Raw genomic sequence first — 12,228 nt, forward strand, 5'->3', positions numbered from 1 at the left:
TTGAGTTTTGGTTAAAACAACCCTTAAACGCCCTCTTAGGTTTAGGGTTTCGAGTTAATTTGAGTTTTGGTTAAAACAACCCTTATCCTAGCAAGGAACTAGAAGGTAGACCATTAAGTTAAATGTGTATTGAAACAATCGGTTCCTTTTATTACCAATATTGTATGCTTTTAACTCTTAAATGGCCTATTCAAAACTCAATAGGCTTTGTTTTTGGTTGCTTTGATACTTTAAAAGGCCACTCATCGTAATACTAGTTTTATCTGGGAAAGCTTAATATTATAACATTAACGACAAAAACCCGTTGGTGATTTAAAAGACGGAACATTAAATATATATATGAATCAAGAAGCTCTCATGTCTATGGCCGACGCTAGGATTTATATAAATGGAATTCTTAGTTTACCTAAGTTTATTAAGGGCGCTGAACAAATTTGGTTTAAATCAAACTTCCATGATAATTCCAACTCTTAGAAGTTGGGTTTTTATTAGAAGTTAGTATGTTTTAAGAGTCTAATATGAAAGGTAGAGATTTTTTGTTTGCTTTTAAAAATAAATTAATAGAGCAAATTATTATCATTATTTGAACCAATTAGTTTTGATATTTTTTGACATGACTTGTCATGATCGGTCTATTTTTCACTCCCACTAAAAGAAAATTATTGGTTCCACCACAGCTGATAATAATAATAATATTTTGCAACATAATTAGATAAGTACAAAAAAGAACAAAGAACAAAGGAAATTAAGATGCATAGCAATCATCATGATGACCATACTCACGAATCTCCATTAGTTATCACAAACAACAAAGATATAACCATACAACAACATGCATGCCACTAGTTTGTAAAATAAAATAAACAAAAACAAAGCAAACCAAGAAATTTGTATAAAAGTTTCTTGGTGTACGTAACAACTTTTATTTAAAGTTTAAACATCGGTTAATTATACATTTAAGTTTTGAGACAAGATCCTTAAATAGGAATGGCTCTATTAACCTTGGGGTAGACGACAGTGGCCGGGTGAGCCATAATACGTCGGCCTTTCATATGCCGAAAACAATACACCAACGCTCCCACCGGCCACTCCACCACCGCAGCCGCGGCAAAGGCCAAGAAGCCCACCGTTGGGCCCACCACCTTGCACCGGCATGGGTTGCTCTTTGTTCCACACTGTATACATATTGGGAATCCAATTGCCATCTTGTTGATCAGTTTGTTTGTTTGTAGAATATGATGAGTTTGGTGGTAGGTTTAACTGTTTAAGGTTCTTATAGGGTTGTTTTTGTAATTTTAAAATGGCTTAGTATGGCAAGTGAGTGCCACGTGGTGTGGTGACGGGCGTGGGTGTGTATACGTGGCGGAAGGTTAGTGACGGTGTTGCGGGATTCGTGGATGTGTGATTAATTCGAATGTGGTGCTTCTTTACTAGTCGGTGTTACATTTTTTTAACAAGAAAAACGAATAAAACCTAACAAAATTCAATCTCATACGTTTGTGATCACAATCAACGGTTAGTTACGTAATGTTACGGATCAAGTATTTGAAGACCTCGTGCTTAATTTGTGTTGAAACTTGAAACGTTTGAGTTTGTTGGCTCGTCCCGGACTTCGTCGGCCACAGCCTCGGCGGGAAAGGAGGCATACATGCCTAGTCGTGCTTACACAACAAACGTATCGCTAGCCGCGAGCTGTTGACGCTCGCCTGATGAGTCCAAGGTTGGATGAAACCATCAGACCCTGATCATAAGCGGACCGATTGTCGATCCTTCAGGCGCCACAGGGAGTCTGAGGAGTAATTATGTTGTCCAAAAGCTTATTGTGATAAAACCAGATTGAAATTAGATTCCAGCGTGAGACTTTTCACGCACCATCCCAGATTTTCATTTCTCTTCAATATTAGTTAAGCTAAATCTCATTACTGCTAGTTGGTGTTTGATGGAGGCGAGGGTTGTTTTGGCACTTATTTGATCCTTTTACTATTTTTAGTTTTTCTATATTTTTTAATTAAGTAAACTCACTTAAGTTCTAATTTAACTACTCATAAATCTATACAAATTTATACATGATTGGTCATACATAAATGTCTATAATTCTATGATTTCAAAACTTATAATATTAGTAAATGATATCCAACGGGAATATATTGCGAAGGAAGTTGAATGTTTACTTTAGAGCTTATTAAGACACTTGAAAGGCTGTAATCACACTAAATATCATTTATTTATTGTCTTAAAATAATGACAAAATGGTAAAAGACGTCATTTATGTTTGTACGGTTTTTCAATAGTCGTCCTTTAGCAAACTTAATAACAGAAAACATCCTTTATGTATAAAAAACGTTGCACAATTCGTCCTTTTCACTAACGAGGGTTAGTTTTTCTCGTTAAATCCAGTCATTTGCATCTCATGTGGGGGCAATTTAGTCTTTTTACCCTTTCAAGGGTTATTTGTGTAATTTACTTAAAAGTTTGGTCTTTAAATAAATAAAAGTTTTTATCTTTTTAACCCTTATCTTCTTCCCCAAATAATCATAACCCACCATTAACATCACAACCAAACACCACCACCCATCATCATCATCCCTTATAAAGTTTGGTCCTTTATAAGGAGTGGTGGTTGGATGGGATGATGATCACCATTGGTGGTGATGTTTGGTTGTGGTGTTAATGGTGGGTTATGATTATTTGGGGAAGAAGATGAGGGTTAAAAAGATAAAAACTTTTATTTATTTAAAGACCAAACTTTTAAGTAAATTACACAAATAACCCTTGAAAGGGTAAAAAGACTAAATTGCCCCCACATGAGATGCACATGACTGGATTTAACGAGAAAAACTAACCCTCGTAGTGAAAAGGACGAACTGTGGAACGTTTTTTGTACATAAAGGATGTTTTCTGTTATTAAGTTTGCTAAATGACGACTATTGAAAAACCGTGCAAACATAAAGGACGTCTTTTCCATTTTGTCTAAAATAATTTATGATGCTAAGACTATGTGTAGTGGAGAGACTATAAAATGGGGTGTTTTTGACACGTGATAAAAATGGACGATATGTAGCCCTAGGAGGCGGTGTTGTAGCCCCAAAACCGCCACTCCCATCAATAATTGATAGCCACGTCGTCATCTCTCTTCACCAAGCAGGCGAGATATACTACCCCTCCCCCCCCCCCATATCGCCCATTTTGTCGCCCGGGGGCGGTGTTCGCGCCTCTTTTCGCCTCTTATCGCCCAAATTTGTAGCCCACTACACATGATCTAAGGTGTTGACATATTTGGAAACTAAGCCAGTTCTAACCCAAGCCTAGACCCAGAAGAACGAAGTTTTGATCTCAAGCTAGCTCATGGCTAGTCATTTCGGTTTATTTCAATTAAAATTAATATTTACCGGTTAATACTATGGTGGCCTTAAGTAAACTCATGAAACTTATTATATGCTTTTTTTAAATGGTATTGTCATATTGGATTAACCTTATATGAATAACTTACAAATATTAAAATTTGGTGTGATTTTCAAAGTCAAAAGAGAAATATTATGTTATGTTTGTTTTTGCTTATATTGTCATAAGCTCTTAAAAACTGTTTGTTTTTTTTTTAATTATGAAAACTGCTTTTATGGTTTTAAAAAATAAGTTTTTTTCACTATCTTCACACTTCTTAACATCATACCAAGTACCAACACTTAATGTCCAACACCACTACCACCCACCGTCCGCCACCACCACCACCATCCACCGTCCGCCGCCACCACCACCACTCATCGTTTGCCGCCACCACCACCCACCGTCCGCCACCACCACCGTCAACCACTCACCACCACCACCGTTAACCACCCACCACCGCCCATCACCACCACCACCCCCGTCAGCCACAACCACTGTCCATCACCATCACCACCCCCGTCTGCCACAACCACCGTCCATCACCACCACCACCCCTGTCGGCCACAACCACCGTCCACCACCACCCCCGTCGGCCACAACCACCGTCCACCACCACCCCCGTCGGCCACAACCACCGTCCACCACCACCACCCGCCACAACCATCCACCACCACCATAGTCCACCACCCACCACCACCGTTCATCACCACCACCACCCATTGTCGGCCACCATCACCGTCCACCACCCACCACCACAACCGTCCATCACCACCACCCACCGTTCTCCGCCTACCACAATCGTCTACCACCACCCATTTCCATATCCATAGTTCGTACACCACTACCATTTATTTTAGTAGTCTACAAATGTTAAATGACTTTTGTCAACTGTAATATATATGATAGATAACTAATATTCAGCTTATGCAGACGATATCCAGTTTATAAAACAACAGTATTATATTTTCAGATTGCAGACTTTCAGACCACATCTTCAGTTGCAAACATTAAATCAGATGAAATCAGATTGCAGACAATTTTTGTCTTCAAAAACAACAACACTTTACATTGACTAGGAAAACAAGTTGCATCAGATCGGATCAACTCCTTTAGACAATGCGATATACATTATATTACTTAATTTCACGTTGCATCACGCTATCTATTTTATCCAGTTTCACTTCTCCACTTCGCCTCACCCTAAAGAAATTATTTTACCCCCTCCTCTTTACCTCTATATATTTAATATAAAATTGATTCTTAAGTTATTATGACTTGTGAGTTTGTGTGGAGAATTTTAAAACCCAATATCATTTTAACACACATTGTATCTAACGCCTCTTAAACTATCCACTATCACCAATGTTTTCAGACCCGACCCGGATGTCGATTCGGACGCCTTACCGGGTCAAAGGTTGGACCGGTGTTTGACCCGGATGACGTTATAAATAATTTAAATATATATTTACATATATATAATTCTTATACAAATATATAAAAATAATAATAACAAATAATAATAATAATAATAATAATAGCAAACTTTAATGTTTATCTATGTTTTATAAATTGTTTTTCAAATATATATAATATATGTTTGATCAATGGAGACATCAACGAAGCTTGGTTGGTTGGCTCATGGGTAATTATTAAAGTTTCTATCTCCGAAATGTCCCAAGTTCGATACCCGGCATGCACATTTCATTTTGAATTTAATGGAAAAATTGGTTTTACCGGTCCGGGCCGACCGTCCACTCGCAAAACCGGCTAGGTTTTCAAAACGGCTCAAATACACTGACCCGACCCGGTATAGGGATCGGTCCGACCGACCGGGTTTCAAAACACCGACTATCACAGCCTAACAATTTAATAAAAAAATAATTTTTCTCTCTTTCATATACACTACCTGACCCAATCCTGATTTTCACTCACATTCTTAGCAGCTCAACCTAACTTTTTTATTAAATAAAAATGCTTCATTTTTATAAAGTTTATATCAAAATGTTCAAAGCCTTTTTTATAGTTAAAAGTTATAGTTTATACGAAAAAAATCAAGTTGTATATAATAGTTTAGTTGCAAACTTAGGTTGCCGGAACAATCTAGGTCGAAATCGGTTATGGATAAAAAAGAATTTCTAATTTTTTTTAATTTAAAATTTTTGTTTTTGTTTTTTAACTTTTTATGTCACCTTACAACCAGTTGTAATGATAGTGAGTGGTGTTAACCCGTAAAGATAATGGTATGTAATTCGCTAACCATTGACAATTCAATTTTATCGACTATGATGTATATCATTATTGAAACAGGCTTTAAGGAAATGAGGGACCACAAACCTTTTTTTATAGATTATAATAACTTAAATAAGTGTATGACTACATTTCCAGGAACCGTCAATCCATCTGGCAAACCGACCAAGCCGGTAACCAGTACCCACTTCCCAAACACAAAACTCAATTGCTAGCTAGCTGTACCTCAAACTCAAACTCAAACTCAAACTCAAACTCAAACAAACACTTTCTTTCTTTCTTTCTTTCTTTCTTTCCATGTTCCATCCAAACTCAACTGAAAGTCAACAATAATAATAATAATAATAATAATAATAATAAGCATGGGAGATCCAATCGTGTCTTCTGTAATAAACCTGGTGATGGAATGATCCACTTCTTTAGCCGGACAAGACTTCGCTGTCCTGTGGGGCCTCAAGTCAGACCTTCGTTCACTCCGCACCATCTTCTCTCAGATCCAGTCCGTACTCGCGGACGCCGAAGTCAAACAACGCAACAACACTGCCTTACAGGTACATCTGCCTCCCTGTTTTCCTCTTCATAACATTTTATTACTAGATTCACAATAAACATATAAAACCCAACACTTCAAACAAACAAACAAACAAAACCAAACCTGGGAAATATCGGATGTGTTTTTTGGGCTAAAACCCAACTGAAAACCAAAGTTTCGGTTTTGGGTTTTTGGTTTTCTTGTTTAATTCGGTTTTTTCGTTTTGCTAATCTAGCTAGTAGTTTTCGGTCAACAGAAATTTGACACATGATATTTTAGAATTGGGGCTAATTTTTTATTTTTTTTAAATACTGTAATAATTAATAATTATACTTTTTTCTTTCAACTAATTAATTAAAAAAATTTAACAAACAAAAATTTTAAACTTTGAACTTTGGATAAGTGTCGGTTTTACATGTTTTATTTGTCGGTTAAACTATTTTTTTAACTTTGTTTTCGTATTTCTTATAGTTGGTTTTACAATGATCGAAAATTTTATCATGATTTAAAAATATCCGGTCATCACATGTTTTTATATCCATGTTTCGACGTTTGCACCTTTAAAATATGTTTTTTTCTTACAAATTCATTCTTACGAATTTATGTTTGTGCCACCGATACTAACAATATTTGCACTGGTTCACAACTACAACGTTCCGGTTTTTTGGTTTCATATATGATAATTTGTTGTATTTTGGCATTGAAGGGTTTATTTATTTTCTTTAGTTTCAATGTTGTAACCTGATACAATATGAATTCGCGTCAACTCGCAACGCGTTCGTGGTTTAACATTTTTATGTATGTTCTTTTCGGTTCAATGGTCCCGTCGTGAAGCACGGGCCTAAATCCTAGCTGTACATTTAGTGGGTGCCAAAAAAGGTTAACCTAGAATGGGTCTGGTCAAACTAAAACAAGTCAACCCAATATAGGTCGGGTCAAACCAAAATGGGTGGGTAAAAGGTTACATTATTAAATAAACCATGTATAGAAATTTAAGCAACAAATTTCATTAAACATAATAAACAAAATACATATTACACTTGACCTTTATGTAATTTTATCATTTGAAAACAGTCAATTGTAGCCTCATTCATAACACAAAGTGCCTTTTTTTTTCATCATTTAAATAGTGTAGAATTATTAAAAATTAAAAATGATACTTTGAATAAATTTGTATTTCGGTCTAATTATTATAATAGTCATGTTATACACTAAATTAGCTAAAATTTTTAGAAACCTAGAACCCAAATCATTGTTCTTCAAATGACAACAAAAGTTCCATGCCTTTTGAATCTCGAATAACACGTAAACAATCAAATCAAAACGAAACTAACATAAATCAAAATAAAAAAATGTAAGCAATTGATGAGCGTATCTCGTATTTCAAAATAAAAGCAAGAAACCAAAATCACAAAAAAAATCTGAACGGCATATGCCTGATCGGATGTGAAAACCCATTCATCTCTCGCTACCGTATAACTTGCAGATTCCAAAATTTTAATTTATGATGTAGTTAGACAATTAAGCAATTTGGGTGGGTGCCTACGCTCCCCCTAGCCCAACACTGGATCCACCCCTGATTTTGACATAGAATCATTGAATATTAAGAGATAATAAAAGATAAATTTAAAATGATTTAATCTCATTAAAATTGACAAAACATAACCGATTGACGTTGAAAATAAAACAAATATCTAAGTTTATATAACATAAACAATTCAACGGAAAAGTAATTCAACAAAACACATAACCAAATCAAACCAATATTTCAATTTTTATAAAAATCAAAACTGAACCATCGGTTTTTTTGGTTCGGTTTTTTCACAAAAACACAGAACCAAACCAAAACCTATATTTCGGTTTTTTATAAAATCAAAACTGAACCATTGGTTTCTAATTTGGTTTGGTTTTCTCAGTTTCAAGTCAGTTTTTTCGGTTTCGTGCACACCCTACCTCGAATTAAACATATATAAACAAGAATTCGGATCTGTTTATTTCGGTTTCAGTTTCCGTTCGGATTTTGGTTTTTCTAAACACCCCTGGTTACAGGATTGGCTGAGGAAGCTCCGAGCTGCATCGTTCGAAGTCGAGAACGTTCTCGAAGAAGTCTCAACGGAAGCGTTACTCCGACGCCTTCACGTCGAACGCGGCATAAAAAACAATGTAAGTACGTTCTTCGCCGCTAGTAATCCGCTTCAGTTTCGTGTGCGTATGGTTCGGAAAGTTAAACAGATTAAGGAATTATTAGATGCTATTGCTTCGGAGAGGATTCATTTCGAATTAGAAGAACGTAGTGTTAGTGATTACGAAGCCGTTAACGAAATCGAACCTTGAACAGGTAGGTTGTTAACCGGTTCGAATCGAGGTTTTGAGATTGTAGGAAGAGATTATGAGAAGGATTTGATAATTGAACAGATTTGTAGTCCACATGAATTTGTGAATGTGTATGTTGTATATGGTGTTGGAGGATTAGGTAAAACTACATTATGTGAATCGGTTTACAAGGATTCGAGAGTAGATAAGATGTTCGAGTTGAAGATTTGGTTACACGTGTCGAGTCGGTTTAGCGTAGTGAGTCTGCTTAGGGAAATTTTGAACTCGATTGACGGCGATGAAAGTTTTGAGCACGTGGAAGTCGAACGGTTGCGAGAATTGGTGCGGGAGAGGTTAGAAAGAAAGAGGTTTCTTTTGGTTTTGGATGGTGTTGACGGTGAGAGTACGAGTGAATGGAGTGGATTTTTGAAAGGGTTGAAGTGCGAGAGAGGCGGTGTTGTTATTGTCACGACTCGAAGTGTGGAGGTTGCTGATGTTATGGCTACACGTCGTGAATATGTGCATTCGTTGAGTAGGTTGTCGGAGCATGATTCGTGTGTGTTATTCGATCGGTATGCGTTTGATGTACGAAAGGAGGGGGGTAGCGTAGAGTTTGAGACGATTGGGAAGGAGATCATGAGGAAATGTGACGGTTTGCCTTTATCGGTGAAGGTGATAGGGGGCTTAATGTGTCAAAAAAGTTGCGGAAGCGAGTGGTTATCAGTTTTGCAAAGTGAAGTTTGGGAGTTGACTAATGAAGGAAGTCAAATCCTACCATCTTTAAAGTTAAGTTATGATAACTTACCTGCACACATGCGACAATGTTTTGCTTTATATTCCATATTCCCGAAAGGCCATGAAATGGATAAACAGTTGTTGATAGAGCTTTGGGTGGCTTACGGTTTTGTTCCATCACGAGGCGATGCTGACCTGTACGATTTAGGCGAAGAGATTTTTAATTCTTTGGTTTGGAGGTCGTTTTTGCAAGATGTTAAAGAATGCATGTTTAACGGTTTGACCACGTGTAAAATGCACGATGAAATGCACGCGCTCGCACAGTCGGTTATGAAATACGAATGTTCAAGTATAATGTCAGGTGAGATCCTTAAATTCCCAGAAGAGGTTCTTCATTTATCTTCTAACGACATATTATATTTCTCAAACGAGGTTATGTCGAAAGCGAAATCGTTACGGTCGTTAATAACTTTCGGAGGGTTTTCAGGAGTCGCCACACCGGATCACATATTTGAGCAGAGGTATCTTAGAGTTTTGCATTTGGGATCAAGTTCCGATATGCTAACCGATTTACCAGAATCGGTTGGAAATTTAAAGTTTCTTCGGTATCTTAACGTCTCACGGTCGAAAATAGCTGCATTACCTAACTCCATCGTTCAACTCCAAAATCTACAAACGTTGAAACTCTCCTTTTGTGAGAATCTTTGTGAGTTACCCAAGGGTATAAGGTACATGAGAAACCTTCGACATTTGAATATACACGGGTGTTGTTCTCTTGATCGTATGCCACCTGGCATGGGACAGCTACGTCACCTACGCAGACTCAGCACGTTTCTCGTGGGCCCGGGGCAGGGGGTCCAGATAAGCGAGCTGCAAGAACTGAATCTTTTAGGAGGCGAGTTTAGCATAAAGGGACTTAAAAATGTAACCAAATCGTCTCAAGCCGAAGGTGCTAATCTAAATATGAAACCGAACATAAATTGTTTAAATCTATCATTTGGCTGTAACAATAACAACAAAGACGAGTTACCAGATGCCGACTCAGCAGAGGTTTTGGAGGCTCTTCAACCTCACACAAACTTAAAAACGCTAACAATAACCGACTACCAAGGCTCGCGTTTCCCAAAATGGATCGCGAGTTTGGTTAATCTTGTTAGTATAACATTTGAAAATTGCAAAAAATGTGAAAATTTGCATTCGGTTGGTAAACTACCCTTGCTTAAGGTTCTTGAACTTAAACGAATGGGCGGTCTTAAACATATAGACGAAGACTTATTTCCTTGTTTAGAGAAGCTAGTAGTTAACGACTGCCCGAATTTGATTAAACTGCCCTATTTTCCAAAACTGAAGTCGTTAAGTGTTATAGGCGGTAACGAGAAGGTTTTTAGATCAATGAGGAAGCTTACAAGTATTAGTGTTTTGGAAATTAAGGGTTTTAAAGAGATTAAGTGTCTTCCGGATGACACGATTAGCAATCTGACAGTTTTGGAGGAGTTGTGTATCCGGGGTTGCCCGAATCTGCGGTGGTTACCAGACGGGTTAAAAGGTCTTGCAGCGTTAAAGTCTCTGGTTATTGAGGATTGTGAGTTGGTGAAGGCGAGTTGTGAGAAAGAGGTTGGTGTGGATTGGTTAAACATTGCTCATATTGCTTATATTAAGATTGATGATGAAGTGGTGCAGCTTTTGGATACATGAATTCAGGTACTTGTTTAATAATATTTTGTTGAAAATTGAAATTAATATGTATTACATATTTATATTTCAATTTTCAAGCTAACAATTTTAATAGGTAGAGTACTTGGTTTTGACTTTTTAAGTCTTAGTTGTAGAGGCTCAAAAATTTCTAGTTTTTGTCATATGTTTGATTTTGTAATTCAACAATATATATGAACGGTTTCTAACATACATACATATATATATCTATGGTTTAGATCAAATACAAATGAAATTAACGTGCTAAACGTGAGAATCAAGTAGAGTAATTTTTACTCGACTTTATATATAATTACTCTACTTGATTCTCACGTTTAGCACGTTAATTTCATTTGTACGTTAACTTTCCCTTATATATATATGTGTGTGTGTGTTCAATTCCATTTATCGTTCTACTAAAGTAACTCAAAATGGAGCAATCATGAAACTTGGTTGCTGTGTTGTGACTTATTTTTTCTCATATATATGTTACTTTATTGCATTTGATACAAAAAATCACTAAAAAGTTATCAAGTTTCATAAATGCTTTTCATGAATCCAAAAAACGCATCTCGTTTAGAAAAAAAGGTTACTTTCTACCAAGCTCAAAACACCCAAAACGCAGATTTTGCAACTCAATGAGTTGGTATCATCTAACCAATTCAGATTCACATGAACACAGTTTCTAGTTTGATCGGATTTCAGATCAAATCTGTTTCAACTAAGATCCAAATTTTGTATGCAGATACGAACATCGGATTTTCCGATATCCACACAAAGATTGTTGCAGACCTGCAGCAATGCGGAGATGAAGCATGAAATGTTGAATCATGGTGGGTGCTGCAATATCTAAACATATAGCCAATATAGTTTTACAGGTTTATACCAACTGTAACACAACACAGGGCTGGCCCGTAAGTGTTATAAAATATGTTTTGAGCTTCGGGTCCTCAAATTTTTGATGCCTTAATTTATTTTTATTTATATGTATGTAATATATACACATTTATTTCATAATACCAAAATTGAATCCTGTCGAACTGGTACGACGTTCTGTCTTTATATCCGAGGTCTGGTTTCCAGATTCTGACTTTTATGCCTCATGTTAAATTTTTTCCATAATTACGAAACTATAATTTAACTAAAAAAATCTGTTAAAATTTTTGGAATATTTTATTACACCAAGTTTATATAAATTAACACAATTTGATTTATTTGAACAAATTTTAGACAAATAACTATTATAATTACTTGTGTTATTACAGAAAATTTATAAAATATATCAAAGTGAGAATATCTAGATAAAAATGAGTTATGATTATGAA

General features: G+C 36.2%; 1 protein-coding gene and 1 pseudogene across 2 annotated transcripts; one reads left to right on the forward strand and one right to left on the reverse strand.

Moving 5' to 3' along the window:
- Nucleotides 1-951: 951 nt before the first annotated feature.
- On the reverse strand, nt 952-1,242 carry LOC143570544 (uncharacterized). Its single transcript, XM_077056172.1, has one exon. The coding sequence runs from the start codon at nt 1,203-1,205 to the stop codon at nt 978-980; it is 228 nt and encodes a 75-aa protein (XP_076912287.1). The 5' UTR covers nt 1,206-1,242; the 3' UTR covers nt 952-977.
- Nucleotides 1,243-5,977: 4,735 nt separating this feature from the next.
- Nucleotides 5,978-11,901, forward strand: LOC143570557 (disease resistance protein RGA2-like; annotated as a pseudogene). Its single transcript, XR_013141951.1, has 3 exons — nt 5,978-6,182; nt 8,213-10,912; nt 11,649-11,901. The product of XR_013141951.1 is annotated as a disease resistance protein RGA2-like (transcript).
- The last annotated feature ends 327 nt before the right edge of the window (nt 11,902-12,228 follow it).

Source organism: Bidens hawaiensis, unplaced genomic scaffold (genome assembly GCF_021521415.1).
Source record: "Bidens hawaiensis isolate Kalapana, Puna unplaced genomic scaffold, B.hawaiensis_p1.1 tig00025007_1, whole genome shotgun sequence".
NCBI classification, from domain to species: domain Eukaryota; kingdom Viridiplantae; phylum Streptophyta; class Magnoliopsida; order Asterales; family Asteraceae; genus Bidens; species Bidens hawaiensis.